Source organism: Haliotis cracherodii, unplaced genomic scaffold (assembly GCF_022045235.1).
Source record: "Haliotis cracherodii isolate W230 unplaced genomic scaffold, xgHalCrac1.p SCAF_3, whole genome shotgun sequence".
NCBI lineage: Eukaryota > Metazoa > Mollusca > Gastropoda > Lepetellida > Haliotidae > Haliotis > Haliotis cracherodii.
The window spans coordinates 58,639,740-58,667,287 of record NW_027266286.1 but is presented as its reverse complement, the minus strand read 5'-3'; the positions used below and the strand labels follow the sequence as shown (position 1 = coordinate 58,667,287).

General features: G+C 40.8%; 1 protein-coding gene across 2 annotated transcripts in view; it reads right to left on the bottom strand.

Annotated features, from left to right (window-relative positions):
• LOC139473691 (phospholipase D1-like) overlaps window positions 1–26,994 on the bottom strand; it is an 83,926-nt gene extending 56,932 nt beyond the window's left edge. For both annotated transcript variants that reach the window (XM_071256396.1, XM_071256397.1), the window contains exon 1: window positions 26,610–26,994. In XM_071256396.1, the coding sequence (XP_071112497.1) occupies window positions 26,610–26,811 (202 nt within the window). In that variant the 5' untranslated portion in view covers window positions 26,812–26,994. The remainder of the gene's footprint in view (window positions 1–26,609) is intronic.
• Between the last annotated feature and the right edge of the window lie 554 nt (window positions 26,995–27,548).

Sequence of the window (27,548 nt, the reverse complement as noted above, 5' to 3'; positions counted from 1 at the left end):
GACAAGAAAAATTTGTCCAGAGGCCTTTAAGTACAGAGCTCCCTGAGGATGAATACTGCTGATAAACACCCATGTGATGTAACACTCCAGGTGAAATGTGGTCGTGAAATACACATGCACTGTTAACAGTTTGATTGGCATTCTAGAAGTGGGGGAGTAAGTAAGAGTGAGTGAGTGAGTTGGGTTTAACGCCGCTTTTAACAGTATTCCAGTTATATCGCGGCGTGTCAGCTTAATGTGGGAAGAAAGCCCAAAGTGATGCATTTCGGTGAAACCCACAAGCACAGGTGTAGTGCGGACAAACCTAGAAACATAATCGGGGCAAAATGGGATTCGAACCCACAATCATAGGTTTCTGGCGTGCCCAAGGGACGCAACTCTGCACAGCGAATCGCGGCGCCTTACATACAACATTATGAATAACAACTTCAGGTTTATTGCATACAGTGACGTTTCGATGTATATTCTTACACTGTTATCAAGCTTGATAACAATCTACTTCGAAACGTCACACTATTCAATAAACCAGAAGTTGTTATCCATAAAGTTGTATGTTTTCTTCGATGTGTTTGTTGCTCTCCTTTTATCAGGCTTTTGACTGTCTTCGGAATGACATCATCCCACCACTGTACTCAGTAGCATACAAATCAGCTCCCGTTTCATCCAACAATTGAAAATATATTGATTATTTCTTGGAGTCTATACGGTAAGTACAGCTGGCGTAGTGTCGGTTGTATCTTATATTGATTTTCTTGAGGTGTTGTAAAGACCTGGATCATACAGGGAATGACGCCCAGCAATCTGACCAAGTACAGTCTGTGAACACTGTATTGACATGTGCCTTCAGTGTTTTCCTGTTACTACAACTAAGAATGTTTGGCCTGAGTAATCAGGTCATTACTGTCAATATACGAGATATTTGATGTTATCAAATAGCTGACACAGTTCTGCATGAAGCTTGACTAATGGGATTATGATGACGACACATGTTTAGTATTGGGTCTGTAACTGTTGTGATACATTGACAGGCTATTCCTGTGTACGTACTGAAAGTACTCAGTCAGCTAGTAGGCATAACACATGATATATTCGGTTGGTTGGTTGGTTGGTTGTTTAACGCCGTACTCAGCAATATTCCAGCTATATGACGGCGGTCTGTAAATAATCGAGTCTGGACCAGACAATCCTGGGATTAATATCATGAGCATCGATCCACGCAATTGGGATCAATGACATGAATCAACCAAGTCAGCGAGCCTGACCACCCAATTCTGTTAGTCGCCTCTTACGACAAGCATAGTCACCTTTTACAGCACGCATGGGTTGCTGAAGACCTATTCTACCCCGGAATCTTCACGGGTCGATATATTCGGGATTACACTTTCTTAGTAAAGTACAAATTCTAGTATTTTTTTGGGAGGAGTCCCACCCATGATTCGAACCCACACTCTTAGAGTGAGGCGCTTGATCGCCAGAACGCAAAGTCAGCGATCTAACCCCCTCAGATACCATACTTCCACAAAATGGAAGTCTGACAACTGTAAGTCTATATCCTAAACTTTGTGTACCCCTCTGACAAATGTAAATTGGCATGGCCCCCATGGCAGAAGCTATGAATAAAAATGCTTTTCAGAGAGTGGTTAATTGTAACTTATGTTATATTTGGGATAACACTTTCTTAGTACAGAAGCACGGACATGTTGAGCAACAGTAATATCTGTGTCACTATGATCAGGACCATTATTTTCATGATCCCCAAATATTAGGTTCATAATTAAAGTTATTCCATCCAACAGTCTTGTTACTTTATAATGGTCACCGACATGATGCTGTTCATTCTTTCTTCGGTCAATAGATCAAGCGTCATATATTCAGAATCCTGTCACATACAACATAGCTGAAGTGTTAGACTTGCAAAAGACTTTAAGGAAATAATTATTTGTTTAAATCATAACTGCTAGATATGTAAATAACAAGAACAAGTTGTCCCTATAAGAGACAGGAGTCTGTCCACATATCTAGACTTGCCTATTAGGAGGATAGAAATGCTACTCATCCATGGACTTTTCTTTCAGTACAGCCTTGGAGCAAGGCTACTGAAGTGTGTGTTTTCATCCTTCATATTTTCCTTAAGTTTAAACTTTCATGTCAATATTTCCACCATCTACCTGTGTTTTGAAATGGTCTCCCCTTAAAATCATTCCTTTTGGTTGTACAAGGTGAGGTGGTGAAATGGGGTTTAACGTCGCGTCCAAGATTATTGCTCTTATATAGCGACATGCATGCACGAGTGTGTGTGTGGCTGCTTGTACTAGTCCGGACTGATGCCGATTTATAGTGCTAGCCCACTGAGATACCATGCTGCAGCTTAACATGAATACCCCACTCAGACACAGTATACCGACTCTGAGCCGAACAGTCCTTGTTTCAGCTCCTTAATGCCGAGCGCCAGACAGGGTAGCAACAAGTACCATCTTTTAACGTCTTTTGATATGACACGGCCGGGGATCAAACCCGGACCAACCACTCCCCGGGCGGATGCTCTACCACTAGACCACGGGGGCAGTTTGGGTTGTACAAATGACCTTCTGGAGTGAGCGAGAGAGTTTGGATAGTACAACGCTTTTAGCCATATTCAAGCTACACCACGGTAGGGGAGACCAAAAATGGGCTTCAAACATTGTACCCATGTGGGGAATGGAACCCTGGCAGAATATGCAAATGCTCAAAACTCTAGGCTACACCACCGCCCATCCTTCTGGAAAATGTTAGCAGAATAATATCATAACTAGAACAGAGATATGTAAAAATTATGCAATTTCTAAAATCAATACATATTCAACTTTCTTCATGAACAATTGTTCCACAGGGAAAATTAAATTGGTCTTGCAAAGTTTAATTTTAAGGAGAAATTAATCACCAAAAATTGCCGTTATGGGGCCATGTTAGTAAATCCATTCCTAGCCCGTGGGAGTAATGGTAATGCAAGAGTCCAAGTGATCAACAACCCAGTACAGAAATGTCATATACTTCATCAAAGGTGAGCATTATTTCACTGCTGCATCAAATACCATCACTATGGTAACCACATCTTTTTTGGATTCACATAACAATTAAGTTTTTTCATTCTTTCCAACAAGACATGAAATGAATAATTACCCAGTATCTATTTTCTGTAGCAGTTAAACATTGTTAGATGTTCTAGTTGAACAATACTGTATGGAAAATATGTGTATCAATATTTGTCATGTGCAATGATGATGTTGATGTGTAGAGAACTGGGGGTGATGGTGTACCCATAGTGGCTGTTAGACCAAGGACACAAATACTTTTCCTAATATGGGCATAATGATGCGCGCAGCTGATTCTGGCGTCAAAGCTCCCATTCCTCAACTCCGAAACTTGATATTGATGGAATAGTGGAATATTGCTTAAAATGGAGTAAAATATCACACTCACTCACACTCACTGCAAGAATGGCCGCCATGTGACAATTACAAAATTTGAACTATTTCTAGTACCAAACAGCAAGTTGAATTTAGAGTTTAGAACAGACATATAGCTGGAATATTGCTGAGTGTGGCGTTAAACAACAAACAAACAGAATAGGCTTCCCGATTTGTCCATGAAAGTTGAAAAATGTGACTTAATCATTCATAAACATTGTGAATTTCAACCGTCTTTTCAACTTCCGATTACTCCTCAACATTTTCTGTCTGCTTATAAAGCCAGACATTCTCCACAGTTGGTCCTCTCAGCTCACTTTACACATGGCACAATGACCACATGAAACGATCGACCGGAGTCTCGACAAGTCCCTTCAATATGGAGTTCTCAGTGACTCACACTGTTTTGTCTGGGTCGTCAGAAACTTCCAGATTGGTCCTCAACAAACGATTGTCAATAAGTCAACCAACACATTTGACTTGCACACTCCAACAATCTTTTCTATAAACATGATAAGTAGGTGTTTAAGAAAACCTGTTTTAACACTATGAATAAGGATGATCATCTGATACACCATTAACTTAAAAAATATTTTATGCATCGAAATAAGAGATGCAGTCTGTGTCCGGATCGCCACCATTACCTTGTAAGTGGAGGCAAGTGCTGAAAAACGAAGGCCATCACTTGACATGGAACACCAAGCTTCAGGATATATGAGTAGTGAATGAGTCTATGAGTATATGAACATGATGAATAGTGAGTGGGTCAGTTTGGTTTTACGCCGCTTTTAGCAACATTCCAGCAATATCACGGCGGGGGACACCAGAAATGGGCTTCGAGCCCGGGTCTGCTGGGTGACAAGCGAACGCTTTAACCACTAGGCTTACCGACCCTCCCTGAATAGATAATAAGTTTGTTATATATAACACAGAATAAAATAATGGCTAATTTGTATTCTTCATTCATCCCTTTTTTATTCTAATGTTTATGTTTTTATAAGCAACACAATACAGTCTGAATCATGACAATCATGTTGTGTGTTGATCATCCCCAGAGTACAGATCATGTAACACTTAATGAGCTGATGATTTAAGTAATTTATGAAGCTATACAGAGGATACAGAATGAACACACTTGTAGCCTAATGAGTTATGGATCGAGAGGAGGCATTCGCCTCTAATGCCCTCGACACCAATGGTGGCAGGCTACTTCCCCAGCGGCAACACCTTTGTTACCTCATTATCATCACAGTCATCTGTATTGATCCCTCTAAAGCTCAAATGTAGTGACATTTATATTTTTATGTATGTCCCTGGGAATGCCATTTTAGTGAATTGGGAAAGGTTTATGTCTACTTAGTTGTTAGGATTTACATTTGTTTGCTTAATCAGACTGGTTTATGATTGCAGACTAAAGGACAAGCACCCACATTCTGATTATGCAGTGTTGTGTTACTTTGATGTTGTATTTTGAGTCCCATAAAGCATGCTGGCTCGTATATTAATTGTAACGAATGTCCAATTATTTGTGGGTACTCCTAACAATTGTACAAGATTTAGAACAGTGGCTTGACTGACAACTGCTACATGATCACATGACAGTTGTCTGACCAGCAAAGAGAAGCACCACCATAAGCAATAAGATCCTAGCGAGAAAGAAGGGCTTTGGCTTAAGTTGGAATTGCTTCTATTTTGGGGATTGCAGCGCTGGCTTTTAATTGGGACATGATTGTGCACACAGCAGGAACATGTGGACACAGCAGGAACTTGTGGACACAGCAGGAACATGTGGACACAGCAGGAACATGTGGACACAGCAGGAACATGTGGATATTGTGGACACAGCCGGAACATGTGGACATTGTGGACACAGCAGGAACTTTCGGATACAGCAGGAAAATGTGTACACTGTGAACAGCAGGAACATGTGGACACTGTGGACACAGCAGGAATATGTGGACATGGCAGGAACATGTGGACACAGCAGGAACATGTGGACAATCTGGACACAGTAGGAACATGTGGACACTGTGAACACAGCAGGAACAAGTGGACACAGCAGGAACATGTGGACAATCTGGACACAGCAGGAACATGTGGACACTGTGGACATGGCAGGAACATGTGGACAAAGCAGGAACATGTGGACAATCTGGACACAGTAGGAACATGTGGACACTGCAGGAAAATGTGGACACAGCAGGAAAAGGTGGACACAGCAGGAACATGTATACACTATGAACAGCAAGAACATGTGGACACTGTGGACATGGCAGGAACATGTGGACACAGCAGGAACATGTGGATATTGTGGACACAGCCCGAACATGTGGACATTGTGGACACAGCAGGAACTTTCGGATACAGCAGGAACATGTGGATACAGCAGGAACTTTCGGACACAGCAGGAACATGTGGACACAGCAGGAACATGTGGATACAGCAGGAACATGTGGACACAGCAGGAACATGTGGACACAGCAGGAACATGTGGATACAGCAGGAACATGTGGACACTGTGGACACAGCAGGACCATGTGGACACAGCAGGAACATGTGGACACTGTGGACACAGCAGGAACATGTGGACACAGCAGGAACATGTGGACAATGTGGACACAGCAGGAACATGTGGACACGGCAGGAAGATATGGACACGGCAGGAAAATGTAGACACTGACAACGTGGACACTGTGGACATTGCAGAACAGAAACGTGTGGCCAGGTTAGGAACATAGAGGACATTGAACATTTGTGAAACAGGAACATGTGGACACAGCAGGAACATGTGGACACAGCAGGAACATGTGGATACAGCAGGAACATGTGGACACAGCAGGAACATGTGGATACAGCAGGAACATGTGGACACGATGGACATGGCAGGAACATATGGACACTGTGGACACAGCAAGAACATGTGGACACAGCAGGAACATGTGGACACAGCAGGAACATGTGGACACAGCAGGAACATGTGGATACAGCAGGAACATGTGGACACAGCAGGAACATGTGGATACAGCAGGAACATGTGGACACAGCAGGAACATGTGGATACAGCAGGAACATGTGGACACAGCAGGAACATGTGGATACAGCAGAAACATGTGGACACGATGGACATGGCAGGAACATATGGACACTGTGGACACAGCAAGAACATGTGGACACAGCAGGAACATGTGGACACAGCAGGAACATGTGGACACTGTGGACACAGCAGGACCATGTGGACACAGCAGGAACATGTGGACACTGTGGACACAGCAGGAACATGTGGACACAGCAGGAACATGTGGACAATGTGGACACAGCAGGAACATGTGGACACGGCAGGAAGATATGGACACGGCAGGAAAATGTAGACACTGACAACGTGGACACTGTGGACATTGCAGAACAGAAACGTGTGGCCAGGTCAGGAACATATAGCACATTGAACATTTGTGAAATATCTGTAATGTTCTGTGCCGATTCCCAAGTTGAAACGTGGAGATGAACCAAGAAATCAGTACCCATAGAACCAATCAGAAAGTAACCACGCAATAATTAATACATAACACTCAAAGTAGACTAAGTTAGACTTACATACAGTCTATGAACTCTTTTATTACACAATACATTTCTCTCCTTCAAAATTAAAACAAATAATTTTCCTGATGCTGATTTCATGTGGAATAGAGCTGGCTAGAGCTGGCTAGAGCTGGCTAGATTTGCTTTTGTATATATATCTAGATTGGTTTTGGTTTTGTTTTCATAAAATAAATATATTCCACAGTCATGGTGCAGGACTATGAAACAGTGCAAATTCAGTTTAATAAATGTGTTATGTATAGTGGATATGCCAAGTTCTGCAATTTGATATGATATACTTGCTCTTAACAAGCAGTAATGATAATTAGTCATACAACAACATAGTGTTATGACAACATCTGACTGGGAAGATCTATGTATTGAACCACGGCCCGCAGTACATGCAGTAGGTAGGTGTATGATCCAGCAAGTCATGCTTGTACAAGGGACTGTGTAAACAAGGCATGCCATGGTGAATATGGGACTGTTTGTCACCACATTGGAAGACTTTGCCTAACCGCCCGTGTTCTGGTTCTTCCTAACCAGCTGTGTCTTAAAACCTGGAACTTATTTATCAAACACTGTTTGAAACACCTATCCTCTTGTGTCGACACAGCCCTCATTGTATACACCATCTTGCATGGATTTGATGCTGTTAAATATGCGTGCTTCAAATTCAAAGTATAGACAAATTGTGTATCTGAGTGAGTGAGTATGGTTTTATGCCACTTTTAGCAATAGTCCATCAATATCATGGCGGGGGACACAAGATATGGGCTTCACACATTGTAGCCATGTGGGCGTGATCAGCGAATGCTTCAACCACTAGGCTACCCCACTGCCCCTTGTGCATCTCAAAAGCTTCTAATATTTGGTGTAACATGGTTTGGTTTGGGTTGGTTAGGTTAGTGGAGACAATCAGAATCTGTGCAGGATATCAACTGCTTGTTGGTTGGGTGTTTATTGCCACTCTCAGTAATATTCCGGCTATATCATGGCAGCCTGGAAATAATCGAATCTAGACCAAACAATCCACCGATTGATATACTGAACAACGTTCAATGTTGTTGGGGTGTGATGACACGCCAGAGAAGATTTTGATATTTTGGACCCATGCCTTTTAAAAATGCTGGATCCGCCCTCGAGAAGTACACGACCATCATTGAATCTGTCCACCCGATGATAGGTCGCCTCTCATGACCAGGGCCCATTTGTACAAATCAATGTTAGCGCTAAGACTATTGAAAGCCTATGTTAAAGTATGGGTATCACGATCATCTTTGCGCTAAGATCGCTTTGTGCAAGTGGGCCCTGGTTGCTTATGGGAGAAGGTTGCTGGGGAGGAATTCTAACCTGGAATCATATCTACTGTCTTAACACTAACACATGTTCAAGTTAGTCAGATGATGGGTTGAGAGTGCACTTTACAAGGGGCCTACTGTGGAAATATTACCACTTTGGAGACTCAGAGACTTGAGAAGCTGCATGTCCCAACTAAACTCTTCAGGACCTTATTAAAAAAACTGCAGCTTATTGTGACAGATAAATCGACACGTAATTTACTGCAGGCCATAAGTACCCATACAAGTTTGACACTATGGCCCTGACACAAGATCTACCTGCCACTGGCCCACAGGCAAGCGCTTATTTCGAACACTGCCTAAAGCTGCATGTACAGTTGCATCAACGCATCAAAACAGCGATCAATATCAAAATGGAGCAAAACATCTTAGGTTTCATAGTGTTGTTCATGTTTTCTTTAAAAATATACTTTTTTCAATGGCCATGTCCAAACGATGTTCCACGGAAAGATAAAAATGTTGACGCCGACCATGTGGACTTATGGATTCACCTTTAATGATTCTACAGTTTCTGAAATGCCAAGGAGATAAATATTGATTGTTATGTAACAACCATGACAACAGCAGAAAGAGGGACAAGGTTTCATGTCCCTTCAAGCAATATTCCATCAATTTCACAGCAGGGTGCACTTAAAGAATGGCTCCACACAATGTAGCCATGTTGGATTAGAATCTGTGTTTACAAGGTTACAAAGAAATACCTTGGCTGTTCCTCCACCATAATATCATAGCTACAATTTAGGGAGATGACATTAATTGTCACATTGATCTCACTGAACATAAATCTCATCAACATGATCAAAGAAAGTGTTTTTGCACATATCTATAGATAATATTTTTAAAGTTGTTATCTGTGCTGGTTGGTTGGTTTGTTGTTTTACGCCGCACTCAGCCATATTCCGGCTATATGACGGTGGTCTGCAAATAATCGAGTCTGGACCAGACAATCCAGTGATTGACATCATGAGCATCGATCCACGCAATTGGGATCGATGACATGCATCAACAAAGTCAGCAAGCTTGACCACCCGATCCCGTTAGTCGCCTCTTACGACAAGCAAAGTCGCCTTATACGGCAAGCATGGGTTGCTGAAGACCTATTCAACCCCGGATCTTCACGGGTTGTGCTGGTAATGACATCCTATGACATTATGATGTGTATCAAAGTAATTGAAGACTGTGTATTGATGGTTTCACCAATCTGACATGAAACTCAATAGAAATAAGGCCTAATATTCTGTTTAGTTGATTTACAAGACCAACTGACAAAAACACCCTGAAATTAGAAGAAAAACTTCCATGAATTTTGACCAAAACAAACTTGGACCCAGTTATATTATTAGGTGAAAAGAGAAAACACCAGATTTGATTACTAGTACCTCTGTTCATAAGAAATAGTTACTAATACATATAAAAAGAATTAATCTAACAAAGAAAAACAATCAGTTTTCTTTCGGTTACCTTGCCATTTTAAAACTTTTTCGTGTTTCAGTCATTAGTAGCAGTACTAATCTGGAAGTGGAAACTTATTTTATTTTTTGCCGATTACCCACACTGAAGCTTAGGACAATTGGTTTGTTAACCAAATAATAAAAAATACAAGGCTTAACAAAGATTACTTAATGTGCAATGTTATGTAGCTCAAATGCTTTCGTGATGATTATCATTACTGCACAAGATAAAACAGATTACTTCCGAAAAATTATCAGCCAAGAGAATGTTTTCCATTATTATTGTACCGTTAAGCATAAACGGAAATATTGCACTTGCTAAACCACTAGAGGTCTAAACACAGCAGGGCTTTATGACTTGATTCATACCATATTTTACATCTTAACAGTCCCATCATCCCTTATAAGGGATTCCAATCTAACAGCGTGTGTGATGTGAGACATTGTGGGTCAGCCATTGGCAATATAATACACATCAAGATGCCCTGGAACTAGCATGGCGCCTTCTGGTGGATTACAATAAGCACTGTATTTTATCACTTTTAAGTACAAACTGATAAATCATTTGTTACGTGTACAATGATAAGTAGCCTTCATTGTCTGATGACACAATGCTGTAGTGATGTATTGTATTAAACACTGTCTTATACAACATTCACCCCTGAATAATAAACTGTCTGTCTCCTTCACCAATATATTATACCGGGGCACGGGTGGCCCAGTCGTCTAAAGCGCCGCAATTCACTGTGCAGAGTTGCGTCCCTTTGGCATGCCAGAAACCTATGATTGTGGGTTCGAATCCCTGTTCGCCCCGATTAAGTTTCTAAGTTTGTCAGCACCATACCCATGCCTGTGGGTTTCACCGAAGTGGTAAACGTCTGAGACCTGCATCACTTAGGGGCATTCCTCCCACATTAAGCTGACACGCCGTGATATAACTGGAATACTGTCAAAAGGGGCGTTAAAACCAACTCACTCACTCACTCACTCAATATATTATACCACAGCAAAATGCCATGGTAATATACACAGCTTCACACATTTTCTTACTCTTTTATTCCACGTTAGATTAGACCATGGAGACATAAAACGTGTCTCTATCCATTGCTCCATATACCAGATGTAATAGCAAGAACAATCAGCAAGTATTCACAAATGTTTCTCTCAAAGCATGTAAATTGTTTTTGATGTTTACAAAGTACTACCTTGTGTTTTCTTCCTATCACCATTTTGTTTTTTAGCACTGGTATCACCATGTAATTAGGGGATATCAAGTTATGTCATGGAGTCCTCAACACAATGAGGCATCATCTCATTATAACTTTTGCATCATGATCAATATGATGACATGGAAACAGACAGCTCACTGTTTAGTGACATGTAATCTGGAAATGTCCACAACTGTTTATTTTTCTCATTCATTAAGGGCGAGTGTTGAGATATGGATGACGTGGCCTGGTGACATTACATGAGTCAGACGCCACGCTGGATGTGGAACATGATACCCCAGATGACAGACCTGTTGGTGATTGTTCTAGCTCAGTGAACAGGTTATCGTGTTTGCCATTGGTATGAGTGAGTGAGTGAGTGAGTGAGTGAGTGAGTGAGTGAGTGAGTGAGTGAGTGAGTGGGTGAGTGAGTGGGTAGGCGAGTGAGTGTGTGAGTGAGTGAGTGAGTGAGTGAGTAAGTGTGTGAGTGAGTGAGTGAGTGGGTAGGCGAGTGAGTGAGTGAGTGAGTGAGAATGCTGATGTAAACATTAATTGAGAGTTATAACTTAGTCATATACTGTTCAAAGCGGTAATCTGTCCAACTCACTCACACATAAGATATATCTGTGATCAGATCAAATAAGATCAAATCTACAATGACCTGAGATCATAATTTTTTACCATATCTAGGTAGGATATGATGTTCATAAATATAATCAAGGCATTAAAGAAGAATAAAACGTTTAGCAGCCCTTTCAATGTTTGATTTAGATCATTTAAATACAGATGGGTTAATCCTGTTAATGATTACCCCAAAGACAGAAAACTCTGAAGTTGACTGAAAATGGGTTCCAAACTGTGGGAAGCACAAACACAAAAATAATTGCTTTGTTAGTCAATCAAATACATGAAATCACACAATAAACTTATATTACAATTAGAGGCTCCAATCACAATATCACATCTATAAAAATTATGTGTTTTAATTAAGATCATCAATTACAGATAGTCATGTTGTGATTAACCCTGTTTGTGCATCATCTCCATGTGAAGCCCGCCCCTGGAATATGGGATGAAGTAGTTAACCATGCATGTCACAGAGGCCTTAGACAAGATGCTGACCTGGCAGATTCACTGATTGTGTGTCATCCTACTGTGACTGTGTGGTTGGGTGCTCATGCAGGGAGATGAAGCTTCCAGGGTCCTGGGTAAAGGCTAAGGTGACTCGCCTCTACCACCTTCACCAGTTATCTCTCTTTGGCTAAATGTCCCAGACAATCGAGATGCTGGACCTGTCTAGCATTGGGACCACTGGTCTGTCGTAGGAGAGGGGGTCGAATGGAGATTAAGATAATCAATAACTTGACACATCTTGCATCTTATTTGTTCCTAAATAGGGGACAACATAAACCTTATTTTTTAGTTGGTATACGGATCTGCCACCTCCAAACGCTGAGAAAATAAAAAATATTTTTCTAGAATCTTGCATTGCAGTTAGTTTTAAAGGGCCAAATCCAAATATTGGTATATGTCATGTCAGATATGACAAGTGACAATGTGATATATATTTTATATTTGCTATTAATTACGCTATTAAGATTCACATATTTATTATATTTTCTTCTTGATGGTAGCATAAACCATGAATGGGACCAGCTGTTGACCCAATTATGAAGTTCCATTCCTTGAATGAGTTAATTGATACATATAAACGATTAAGGGCATCCTGCCTCCTGGTGACAAAACTGATAACAGCAGGTAGCTACAGATGTTATGAGATATAGACCATGATCTGCCGTACTACTGCTGACTGTAGCAATAAACACACAACAGCAGTCTCTGAGAATGCCCAGATCAACTACTGTCACATATATTCTGTCACCTCACAGTCAGTGGCTACAACACATGATGCCCTGCCTGTTAACTCGGTGTCACAGTGTCTAGCTCCTGTGTCTAGCTCCTGTGTCCAGCTCCTGTGTCAAGCTCCTGTGTCCAGCTCCTGTGTCTAGCTCCTGTGTCTAGCTCCTGTGACCAGCTCCTGTGTCTAGCTCCCGTGACCAGCTCCTGTGACCAGCTCCTGTGTCTAGCTCCTGTGTCCAGCTCCTGTGACCAGCTCCTGTGTCTAGCTCCTGTGTCTAGCTCCTGTGTCCAGCTCCTGTGTCCAGCTCCTGTGTCCAGCTCCTGTGACCAGCTCCTGTGTCCAGCTCCTGTGACCAGCTCCTGTGTCCAGCTCCTGTGACCAGCTCCTGTGTCCAGCTCCTGTGACCAGCTCCTGTGTCTAGATCCTGTGACTAGATCCTGTGACCAGCTCCTGTGACCAGCTCCTGTGGCCAGCGCCTGTGTCTAGCTCCTGTGTCTAGATCCTGTGCCCAGCTCCTGTGTCCAGCTCCTGTGACCAGCTCCTGTGTCTAGATCCTGTGTCTAGACACTGGACTACTGTTCAAAGTGGCGTTGAACCCAACTCTCTCTTATGAATTGAGCATCATACGTGTATTGTTTAACACCACAGTCTGCACTATTCCAGCTACATCATTGCGGCCTGTAAATACGAGTCTGGTGCATCAGGCAAACCAGTGATTGATATAATGAGCAGCATTCTATATTGACTGGGTATGATGACACACAATCAACCAATCCACACAGTCCGACCACCCAATCCATTTTAGTCGCCTCTTATGACAAGCATTGGTTGACCAATTCTAACCTGGATCTTCACAGCGGACAAACGTTCACAGCCAACCACTAGAATAACAGAATTCAATCTACATATTGACCCCAACCCATCTAGATAAATGCACTGCATATACATGGTGTGATACTCTTTCACAGTTTAATGAGTGAGTGAGTGAGTGAGTGTGTTAGCAATATACCAGCAATATCACGTCGGGGGGACACCAGAAATGGGCTTCACACATTGTACCCATCTCGGGAATCGAACCTGGGTCTTCGGCTTGATGAGCAAACGCTTTAACCACAAGGCTACCCGACCGCCCCCTTCACAGTTTAATGACAATCAGCTGTCCATTCTGACATCATCAGGATAACCCTACCTGCCAAAAATAACACCCCCATGTTGTGCATTCCTGTTCTGCAACTCAGAATCTGAGAGTCACTCATGTACATTTTATATTCAGTGTTTATAGTTTGTGTAGCCACTACGCTACAGTCAGGTTCAAGCCACACGAGAGTATCACTGTAGCACACTCGTCAAAATGATTTGTTTCTTTGTCGTTTAACGCAGCACTCCAGCTATATGACAGTGGTCTTTAAATAATTGAGTCTGGACCAGACAATCCAGTGATTGACATCAAGAGCATCGATCCACACAATTGGAATATGATAACACGCACCAACCAAGTCAGCAAGCCTTACCACCCGATCCCGTTAGTCACCTATTACGACAAGCATGGTCGCCTTTAATGGCAAGAAATTGTTGTTGAAGACCATGAAAGAACTCAGAAGAGAGAAAAATATAATTTTACAAAAGATCTAGATTAATGGGACTGAACCACAAACCCACTCCATGAAGGGGCTCAACTACATCTAGCAATGGCCATGAACTATAATGATCCCAAAGTGTATCCTGCAGAATTTCAGACGCTGGCAACAAAACATATCAGTTTCACATCCTGTCATCTTTCCAGCTTATGAAGGCCCATGTACAGTAACAAGAGTGAATGCATTCAAACTTAAGGCCCATATACAGTAACAAAAGTGAATGCATGCAAACTTAAGGCCCATATACAGTAACAAAAGTGAATGCATGCAAACTTAAGGCCCATGTACAGTAACAAAAGTGAATGCATGCAAACTTAAGGCCCATGTACAGTAAGGCCCATGCACAGTAACAAAAGTGAATGCATCCAAACTTAAGGCCCATGTTCAGTAACAAGAGTGAATGCATTCAAACTTAAGGCCCATGTACAGTAAGGCCCATGCACAGTAACAAAAGTGAATGCATTCAAACTTAAGGCCCATGTTCAGTAACAAGAGTGAATGCATTCAAACATAAGGCCCATGTACAGTAACAAGAGTGAATGTATTCAAACTTAAGGCGCATGTACAGAAACAAGCGTGAATGCATTCAAACTTAAGGCCCATGTACAGTAACAAGAGTGAATGCATTCAAACTTAAGGCCCATGTACAGTCACAAGAGAGAATACATTCAAACTTAAGGCCCATGTACAGTCACAAGAGAGAATACATTCAAACTTAAGGCCCATGTACAGTAACAAGAGTGAATGCTTTCAAACTTAAGGCCCATGTACAGAAACAAGCGTGAATGCATTCAAACTTAAGGCCCATGTACAGTAACAAGAGTGAATGCATTCAAACTTAAGGTCCATGTACAGTCACAAGAGTGAATGCATTCAAACTTAAGGTCCATGTGCATTAACAAGAGTGAATGCATTCAAACTTAGTGCTGATTCAGCAATACTGCTTGTATACAGAAAAGCAGGGTGTGTTGTGACTTGGCAAGTTTCGGTTGGAAAATAAGTTAGTTTAGTTATGTACCATGTTTACTTTCAGTACATCAGAGCGAGTGAGTGAGTTGGGTTTAACGCCGCTTTTAACAGTATTCCAGTTATATCACGGCGTGTCAGCTTAATGTGGGAGGAAAGCCCGAAGTGATGCAGGTCTCAGACGTTTACCACTTCGGTGAAACCCACGAGCACGGGTATGGTGCTGACAAACCTAGAAACATAATTGGGGCGAACCGGGATTCTAACCCACAATCATAGGCTTCTGGCGTGCCCAAGGGACGCAACTCTGCACAGTAAATTGCGGCACCCTAGACGACTGGGCCACCCGTGCCCCCCCAGTACATCAGAAAAACCCTAAGCTTCAGAATGTATGACTGTTTAGTACATTTCAATAAGTGGTGTGTGTGCACCCCTCTGTATGTATGTATGTATGTACACCTGTATGACACAGCAATGGCAGACCTATTACAAGAAGTTGAGTTTTATCACTTGATCAAAAAACCTGATTCGTTATAACTGTTATATAAGTAATACGAAAGAATCGGGTGTTCTTTAACTTCTTTTGAGTTGTATAAATCAATATCTGATAAAACGTTTCTATGTAAACTATTTGATGTTTCATATCTATTCCAACAAAAGTGGAAATACAAGAACAGTTCTGTCATGTTTGTGGTTGTTTAAACCTTTCTGAAATAAAATGTCAATATTTCACATACAAATTTTTGAATATCCATTGCCACTGAATATCAGTGCTGTAGAACAATACATAAGTTTCACTTTAATGTCATGTGACATGGGAAGCATCATGGAATAGTCATGTAGATACTCTGTCAAAGAGATTGGTTCCAGGGAGCAAGATGGCTGATAATCATCAACAAGTACCTGCTCATGAATTATCCAAACGAGCACTTTAGAGCTGATGGTTGATAAGTTCCTGGTGAATGAGATGTTTGGAGTACTGGGTCTGCAGTTTGTAATACAGTGGGGTGAAATTGGGTTTAACGTCGCTTCCAAGATTATTGCACTTATATAGCGACGTGCATGCACGTGTGTGTGTGTGTGTGTGGCTGCTTGTACTAGTCCGGACTGATGCCGATTTATAGTGCTAGCACACTGAGGTACCATGCCGCAGTTTAACATGAATACCCCACTCAGACACAGTATACTGACTCCGAGCCGACCAGTCCTTGTTTTAGCCCCTTAATGCCGAGCACCAGACAGGGTAACAACAAGTAGCATCTTTTAACATCTTTAAGTATGACACGGCTGGGGATTGAACTCCGGACCTTCCGCTCTCCGGGCTGACACTCTACCATTAGACCACTGAGGTGGTCCAGTTTGTAATACAGTAAACTATGGTTATAACAAACTCAAAGAGACCACTGATTGTTATAACAGTAGTTCATTATAAGCATATATACCACACATATACAGCAAATGGCCTGGACCAAAAAAGAATTCATAATATCTGTCAGCTCGTTATTAGCATGTTTTTTTATAAACATCGTTTACTGTACGACAATAATATCTTCTGCAGCAACAACAGGCTGTTTTACAACATGGTCTTTGACAAACTGAGCTATTGATTCCTACACTATCATAAATATATCATGTAAGACTGTACAGTTTATAGATATAGCCATTCTAAAACTAGACAGTGTTTGTGAAGTACTTGTGAAGGTCAAAGTTCATAACTATGATCAGACACCTCTCAACATCAAACACGAATGCGGGTCAAACACAGGTCAAATTCAGGTCATTGTTGAAAACAGGTGGGAAGATTATTTACACTCATAGAAATAAACCAGTTTCTGATCACAGGTCATCGTGACCTGGAGGACTTTGTAGCCTGTGTCCTCCCATAAAATAGACCTGCATGAACGCACACACCTTCAAATGATATTAGGGACGAGCTACCTTCAACAAGAAACTTCATCATGTTCATATCTTGGTTCCTGGCAATAGGAACACTCACTGGTGATCAAGGTTTATACAGACATTGAACACTTATTTTCAAAGCTTTTCACCTGTAATTTTTAAGGCTCTTTTAGTTAGGTTATTAGACTTAGTCCATCAATATTGTTATATATTGATATGAGAAGTGCATTGAAAAGCAGGGAGATTATATTGACAAATAAAATTAAAAACACTTTCACATTTGTTGGTTTTGTTTGTTAGGCTTAGACCTTTTTAACCAGCCCTCATACTTCTAACTTTGTTAATGTACCTGTGTCCATTTACATGATGTATTGATAAGTTTGTAGGTTGTTTTATGCCACACCCAGCAATATTCCAGATATATGACAGCAGTGTGTAAATAATCAAGTCAGTCTAGAAGTTGATATCATGAACATCGATCTATGCAAATGGGATACGATGACATGCATCAACCAAGTCCCTGAGCCTGACCACCAGATCCAGTTAGTCGATTCTAACCCGAATCTTCACAGGGCTATTAACAAGTCAAAACTGGCGACATTAATGTGAATAAATTATGTCCACATACGATATCCGTTAAATTTAAGTGTCCAACTGTACTGAAGGAGTATTTGAATGTCATCACATCTGTATATCTCTGTATATCTCTGAATACACATATATTGTCCCTTCTCTCAATATCATCAGTGTTCATACAGTTTTGAAAAGGCCTTGAATTTTAAGGTTCCTCTTGAGTGAGTGAGTATAGATTTATGCCGCTTTAAGAAATATTCCAGCAATATCACGGCGGGGGGCACCAGAAATGGGCTTCACACATTGTTCCCATGTCGGGAAACTAACTCGGCGTGACGAGCGAACGCTTTAACCACTAGATTACCTGACCGTCCCAGGTTCCTCTTGAAAAGCCTTGACATTTAGTGTCAACCTCAAATTTTCCTAAAGCCTTGAAAATCACCAAAATAGCTTAAAAAGCCTTGAATTTGTACAAAATGACATATACATGTACTTTTCCATAACAGCTTAAGTGACAGTAATAAGTGTGTGCCAAGGGCCACGAGAAAGTCATGACAAGACTTAATTTATTTTATTTGTTGGAGGTATAAATATATAGTCAAGTCCCGTTAATCCGACCTGGTTGGTTGCATATGATTGTGTCGGATTTACGAGTATGTCGGATAAACAAAATTATGTAGTATCAATGTTCGTGATCGAAAATCAGGCAACTACACGATAGATAACAATACGAACACGTAATAAAAAACACTGATCATGTGTCAGATTAACAAGACTGATTAGTGAGTGATTTCGGTAATTTGATGCAAATTAGGTGTGTCGGAGTCGGAGTACGAGACAGTCGGATTTACAGGTCTAAACAGCACTAATTTAATCGGTTCCCATCATAAGTATCGGATATCGCCAATTGTCAAATTAATGAGTGTCGGATTAACGAGACTTGACTGTATCTTGCTGGAAAATTTGTGATGTTCCTACAGCTTTTAGGCTCTTATGACTAACACATAGTATGCTGGATTTAAAACAATATTCACAGACTAAGCCTAATAACCGAACTAAAATGCCTTGAAAATTACAGGTGAAAGCCTTGAAAAGCCTTATCATCATCTCATATCACTAAAAACACATTTGATGAACAAGTAATTACATTATCAAAAGTGTACTTAAAAAGAATTCTCTGAATGATACAGTACAGAATATTTTGTTAGAGAATCTGAATCTGCACATTCCAATTTAGCCTGCATGATCACATGGATGACTTGGACCAACTCTGTAATTCCTACACTGTATTCAGCAGCCGTAACCTTTACAATATAGGTCACTGTAATTGCCCACTGTCAATCAGTACAATGAGGGCACAACCCTTTTTATTATATTAACCCAGACTTATTCTGTACATGCTGTAGGGCTGGTTTGAAGTAGAAGGCCATCAGGGGGCGACAAACTAACTCAAACAGCAGAGTTTGGCCAAGCCTCTTGAAACTAGGGGTCATTTTGACCACCTAATTGTACTATAGGGAGTCATAGGTCTTAACAAAAATACTAATTGATGTTAGATTTCGTAATGAATTTAATTTTAATTTAAAACATATTATTGTGTTTCTCTAATCAAGCTGTTTAAATCAAGTTGTAAATATTTATCTACTCTCTACACAGTTGCTTATCTAATTACAATGTAACTTGTAATGTCAAATATTTGGTATTATATCTGCAGATAACAGATTGATATGGACTGGTATGGGAACTGCTATATAACATAATAACTCTGTACATGATGTGGCGTAACCTATTCATGACTGACAAGAAATACAACCACCCCACCAGGCAACTATTGAAACTTAATTCTGATTGGCTGTAACCGAGAGCTTGCCATCTGGGCTGTTCCATTTTTAGAGATTAGTTTTTCCAACATTAGACAAAACTGATATCGGACATATTTTATTGTCAATGTCCATTTCAAATTTTAATGTTCTGAGAGTATAGTGCAATTAATTGATTTTGACAGTCTAAGTGATCTGTGTCGTGACTTACGCAACGGAGAAATAACATTGAGTATTTTTTTCTTAGATTGCATCAAATACACCGGTTTTCTGCATCAGTTCACTTTATCAGTTTAAAACCTATTCTTGAATTGAGGAAAATGTTGAAGCCTGACCTCCTCAGACAGAGCGCAATCTGAAAGGCTTGGAACTGGTAGGAGATGTAGAACAAGAAGGGGTTTCAGACTTTATCATGGCATTTAGCATGGCATCAATTAAGAAAAGATGGAGATTCGTTCAACTGACGAAAAAAATTATGATTTGATCACCGCCACCTGCTCATACTGTAGCCATCATAGTGAGTGAGTGAGTGAGTATGGTTTTACGCCACTTTTAGCAATATTCCAGCAATATCACGGCGGGGGACACCAGAAATGGGCTTCAGACATTGTACCCATGTCGGGAATCGAACCCGGGTCTTCGGCGTGACGAGCGAACGCTTTAACCACTAGGCTTCCCGACCGCCCCGTAGCCATCATAGGTGTTAACAAGATTTCTTACATCTCAGAAACCACTTTACCAAATGTATCCCACTTGTGGTACCCATCACAAACACATGCAAAGGCAAGTCATTTGTTTACCTGAAACATTTGGTACACGCCAAATTATGCAATTGCATCAGAAATAATTCTGGTCACTAATTTGCCAAATTGGAAATGTTCTCCACATACCTTACCAAATACTACCACAAAACTTGTTGAAATCTTTACTGAGGCCTTGAATGTTGAAACCCTGATCAAACAACTATTGCGCAAGAGTCGTATGACGCTGTCAGAAACTGTGACATTAGTTTGCTACTATGAATGTTTCAACCCTTCCCAAACTTGTTTGAAGAGTGTATGTGATTAGACAACCCTCCCTGCAAATGTCTCTGCAGTTGTTATCCGTGAAGATCTGGGTTAGAATAGGTCTGCAACAACCCATGTTTGCCTGAAGAGGAGACTATGCTTGTCATAAGAGGCGACTAATGGGATCAGTCGGTCAGGCTCGCTGGCATAAGAGGCAACTAATGGGATCAGTCGGTCAAGCTCGCTGACTTGGTTGATGCATGTCATCGTATCCAAATTGTGTAAATCGATGCTCATGATGTCAATCACTGGATTGTCTCGTCCAGACTCAATTATTTACAGACCGCCATCATATAGCTGAGTGCGGCGCTAAACAACAAACAAAGCATGTAGTCCCTCTCCTTCTCTGAAACCCACTCTCCCTCTACCCATCCCAACATCACAATACACCGCAGGTCCCCAAAAGGTAGCCGGTGAGGCTTGTTTACACTGGGAACTTTACAAGACAGATGGGACAGGAGACTGGAGTGTTTACTTCTGTTGAAAGACAACTTCTGCCCATGTGACCTAGTGCATGTTGACACTTCATAAGCTAAATCAGATATACTACTCAACTTGTGATAAGGATATTCTGAGTGTCTAGTTTGGGGCTGAACAAGATTGATAGTATCTGATATTGCAGTGGAACTGAATTATGTTTATTTTAAGTTGATTAAACAAAACAAATTCAATAATATTTTGTCCACTAATTTTGTCACAAGATAAAAAATTCCAGTACCCCTATGAATTGCTGAGTGGTATAAAATGTACATTTCAAATGCTAACCTTTCTTTGCCGATTGCAGGGTTCTAGGCAACGCAGATTGAGCACCCAGTGCACACAAACGTATTGAAGGAAACAGACAATACAACCATCAATAATATATTCCTTGTACCAAATTCTTGACCAGAAATATAAAGTTCCTGTAATTAAAATAACTATCATGTCTTACAGTAGAGTACAACGGTGGCCCATACCCGCTACTGGTGAGATCATTTTTCACTGTATGCCTCTATATTTTATCTGACGGCCACCAGATACTTCCACTGGTGAGATAACTTTTCACCGTATGCCTCTATATTTTGCCAGATACTTTTCATTTCAAATTGGCATACCATGTGTGACCAGAATTACTTCCTGATCAGTGCCCTGGCAATCGACAGGTTGGAGATTGTATCCGTAAGATTCAGCTTTGATAGATTGAGCCAGATAATATATAGAGGCATACAGTGAAAAATGATCTCACCAGTGGCGGGTATGGGCCACCGTAAGAGTACAGTACACTACACATTATCATTATTTTCCAGGACCCTCATATTTCCTGTAAGGACCCTTGAAATTAATTATTTGGGGACCCTGAAACCCCAGTATTGTAAGTCAAAGTCAAGCCATGGCTGATCAAGTCACACAGAAGTGTACTTGAGACTTGTCAGTGAAAACTCAGTGGAGTACTGTTCAATTCACAGGAGCTGTTGAAAGACAGGAATATCCTGATAGAGATCCGTATTGACGCCATGCAGCAATAACAGGAACATAACCTTCCCCTCACACGTAGTTACAACCTACATTGCTTCCTTGTTTCTGGTAATTCATAACTAGGCCATATCCTATATTAACTCCAACACACAGGACATACAGACTGCAGCATCTACCGGGGAACATTATCATAACGCTGGTGGCAAATTCTCAGCAACATGATCAATGGAATTTCTTTTGTTCCAGCACAAATGTTTTGTTGCCAACATTTTTGAGTCACATTATCCCCCTGAGACAATACACATAATAAACATGATAAACAGGAATAGTTTCATGATGAATCACTAGACTGATACTTCTTTTATATAAAATGTGTTGAATAAATCTCATATCACCCTGTACATAAGTCTGTCTCAGTCCCATCTTCCCAAGGCAAGAGAGTTAACTGACTTTAAAAGTCCAGTTTCCACCCTTGCTGAACTAGGCTGGCTATTACAGGTTATGTCCCTTCTATGCCTCTCCTATGAACCAATCAGATTCCACCTCACGTATCACTTGCATTTGCTTCAAACAAAACAGCAGCGCCCTGACAAGATGATCTGATCGACAATCAAGATCTGTATTTGGATAAAACGGGTCTGACATCGTGAAGCGCATCAAATCATGTGAGCACCTTGATTAAAAACTTGAAAAGATTTGGAAAATGTGTGTTGACAACAAGTTGGCGGTGCACATGCTTTGCAAATCCTGCAATTGACCGAACACTGCATGACAGTTAACAAACCGGATTTCGATTTCGGTGCGCGATTTTGATTGGACTATGCATAGACTCGTTAGTCCAGCCAAAATCTAACTCCATAATCATGATAATACCAGCCTAGTTCAGCAAGGGTGGTACTGGACTTTTATAGTCAGTTAACTCTCTTGCCTCGGGAAGATGTCTCAGTCTCTGAACCATGTTATTTTTTCCCCTTCCACCTAGACCTTACTGTAATGCTATAACCCTTAATGAAGAAAGTCTAGATTTTGCCAGTCTCTCTTCTCACTGGAAGTCCTTTACAATTAAAATGTAGTTGCTTGTTTTTATCAAAATTCTATGTTGGATATGGGTTCCACGGGACTGCTGTTCCCCTGGTTGCCCCCGAGGGGCTAATAGCTGAGTCAGCTGATAGACATGAAGTGATGCATCTTTGTCATAAACATCTCACAACCTTAGAACATTGGCAAGTAGAAGCACTTCAATATAAACAGCCAAGTGTTCTGGTTTTTTATAGTACTCAGAGTTTGACAAGACGTCTAGGGGGAGGTAGTGAAAGAGAAGAATCATGTCACATGATGTTTTTGTTTTCACATTACATGTCAGTATTGTTACATGGCTGCAAGGTCAATATCAGGCTCATATACAGGGCCCTTCATTGCATGGAGTCTTGCAACATCACACTGACAACCATCAGTCATGGAGGAACAGCCGCCTTCCATGTAGGGGACAGACCTGGTCTCATGACAGACTACATGACTGGGGGCAGTCAGTGGAGGGGTGGAGGAGGAGTCTGGTAACATCACACTGACCACCATCAGTCATGGAGGAACAGCCGCCTTCCTTGTAGGGGACAGACCTGGTCTCATGACAGACTACTTGACAGGGCCTGGGGGCAGTCACTGGAGGGGTGGAGGAGGAGTCTGGTAACATCACCCTAAGAGTTGGAGTGAGTACACAGCAGTTTATGAATTTTGTTACACGGTTTGATTGGACTATGCATAGACTTGTTAGTCCAGCCAAAATATATTTAATTTGTTTGTGGTGGGCCAGATTGTGTGTGTGTATCTTTGCTCATCCGTAACAAACTTATTCAACTTGAAGATGGTTTTTATCATGTAAATAAATTTCAAGTCATTCCATGGCATTTAACTGACCAACCAAGCAATTGTTTTATGGAAAACAAATTAGACCACACCCACTTGTGGATTACTGTTTTCTGATTGGCTAATAGGGGGGTTGGTGGGGTGTTGGGGTTGCATTATTGCACTGACCATCAGAATGAAGTCACTGATTAATTACCATTGGCTACATCTTCTTGTGTTATCGATTAAATAAGCAGTCTTTTAATCTCTTATTCTTGACTGTATTTGTCACTTCAAAACATGAGTAGCGGACTTACAGTGAGTGTGCACACCGTTTCTTATGATTATACCATCATAAACGGAAAAATATTGAAGACAATTCATAATTAAAGCAAAGCAAAAGTAAATAACGGACATAAACCTTCAGAAAAATATGCCAGTGTCAAATTTAGATCTTGTATCACTTTGGGAAAATCGAATCTCTATCCTACCCTAATGCCCGACAATTGAGTGAGCGAGCGAGTGACTGTATTTGTGTGTAAGTGAGGGAGTATAGTTTACACTATCTAGCAGGTGTTTACCATGATCAGATAAACTTTAGGTACACTTAGCTGATGATTATAAAATTATACATTTAGTTGTTCTGATTACATAAAACGTCAAAATATTATAATCAACATGCATTTTAAAAATAAAAATTAAGGTTTAATAAAAATGAGTAAAGAGTTGTCTTTGAAAAAAAGTGTCAATAAAAATCTAAACTGGTAGGGTTAAAAACTAGCTCCCAGTTAGTCAGCAGGATAAATAAATTGAGCATGTGTATATGCTTGACATGAGTTTGTTGTCACATTACAATTGGTATTGATGTACAGTCAAGTCTCGTTAATCAGACAATCGGCTTTATCTGACTCTAATGATGGGAACCGATTAAATCAGTGCTATTTAGGTCTGTTAATCCGACATGCTCGCACTCCGACTCCAACACACCTTATTTGCAACAAATTACAGAAATCACTCAATCAGTCTTGTTAATCCGACACAGTGATCAGCGTACTCCGTGGTCATCTGCCCGCGAGTACACATCCTGTGTTTTGATGCGAGACGAATCGGCAGATAGCAGCATATTACAACGGCTGCAGAGATAAACTTGCTTAACAATAAACAATTAATGCTTTAAATAAAGAAAACAGGAATAATAATATGCTTAGACAACCTCAATCTCATTAATATCAGATACAAGTTCTCGCTACCGGCGAGGACATCCCATTACAGGTCACGTCAGAACAACCTTTTCGATCACAAACGTTGATACTACTTAATTTCGTTATCCGACATACTCGTTACTTCGACATAATCATATGCAACCATCGATGTCGGATTAACAGGACTTGACTGTATTGGATTATTGGGCTACCCTAATCAAGACAATGGCCCTGACATTCTATTGAAAAAGTCAGCAGTGTGTTGTGCTGTATTTGCTAGATCAATGACACCGGCATTGTGCAGGGTTAATAACGTTAATTAGGACTCTTGAACAGGTAAGTTAAATCCTCTCGAGTCCCTGATTCAGTGATGAATAGCAAGTTGTCAGTCTCCAGGGGTAACAACTGGAGACTACTTCCAAAACCAATGTCTGAATAGAAGTAAATTAGTATATTAATTGTTTTCATCCAACGTAGATAAAAATATCACTTGACTCTTCTTCAGTATTGTTTGATAGGCATTACTTAGAAGTTGACGGATGACAAGGAAGACACAATTTTATGGATAACTTTAATACTGTAAAAAGCGACGTTTCGGTATAGATTCTTATACAGTTGTCAATCAAGACTGCTTGTATAAGGATCTATACCGAAACGTTTTACAGTATTAAAGAAGCTGTTATCCATAAAATTGTGTCTACCTGTCTTGTTCACTTAGCAAATAATAGATGTATTCGGTGACAAAATTGGTTGAGAGATTATGGTTCCTGTTGCATCAATGTATTTCACCATACTTGTTTGGTTAATGGAATTGAAAATATGTTTCTATTAAATTCATAATTCTGTAAGGCTCTCATGTCCATAATTGAATGTAACATTTTATAAATAACAAATGTTTATTTTTTTCGCTTTATTACTGCCAACTGTTTCAGATAGTTCATGAATAGTTTTTTCTTCACGTGTTGCATTTTGCAATCCCGTATTCATCCTACCACACCCCCGTCCTCTTGTCAACAGAAAGCAGTTATCTATGGCGTCGTGAGCACGCACGGTACGATCAACAGTATCTCAGTGACACGTCAATTAATGAAATTTGCTTTCACCTCTAAATTAGTATCATCGGCGTGCACGGCTCCACAACGACGCAGCTGAACGGCCACAAATCAATCAAATGTATAACAAACGATCGATTTATCATCAAGGTGTGCAACCACCTGTCGTTAAGGTATTTCAAAATAGACTTACCATGGCCATCGCAATGTATGGGGTCAATCCTGTCAGCACCATCCAATATATCCCCGGTGAAATCTGGACAATCGGCAGTTTCGGGAATCGGTGACAAAACATCAAAGTCATCTTCTTCGTCAATGACACCCTCGACAACAGAAAAGGACCGAAGAAATTCAAAAGTAGTGTTTCTTGTCCCGGACGTATCGTCCGTGGCCATTGTACAAGTTTTCGCTGTCTAAGAGTCCTGTTTGATAACTTCCAGACGGGTCTCCGTTATATGCTGTCATTTAGATAATGTGTGCAACTTTGTTGACAACTGTACACGTCCGCCATTCGAATGCCCTCGTATATAAATCACGTGACCTCGGCGACCGGATTTACCATGTGACGCGCGACATGTTTTGGGATTCCCCAGTTGTGGGACCCTCGCCTGAGTCGTGCCTCACAAGCAGGTGCTTACTCATATTACGTCATCTACGTACACATTGACAGCAAATTCATCGATAGTCTCTCCGTTATAAACTCTACAGCCCACGCCTCTACTCAAACATACTCGTTCTATTTGCCTGAGAAGTTGTAAAACAATCGTTACTTTACACGGCGTGACTTCGATCAGAAGCGGTTCGATCACATGTTATATGTCGCTGTAGAGCCCGCGAACTAAGCCTTTGGTTCATTATTTACAATAAACGTTAACATGTATCCACGTCAGTACATTACACCAGCATATCGTGAGTTGGCTCATTATATAGACGAAAACTGCCAAACGTCTGATTTTAATCAAGCAATCATGATTTCCGCAAGATGCGTATTTATAGTGCACGCGTAGTGAGAGTTATTTTGAGCTGTATCGTTTTAATGCTGATGTGGCCTTTCAATAACATTAAAGAAAAATATTGGTATGAACTATGGCGGTAAGTTGTCGCAAATACTTGAATTTCCCCTTCTGTCACG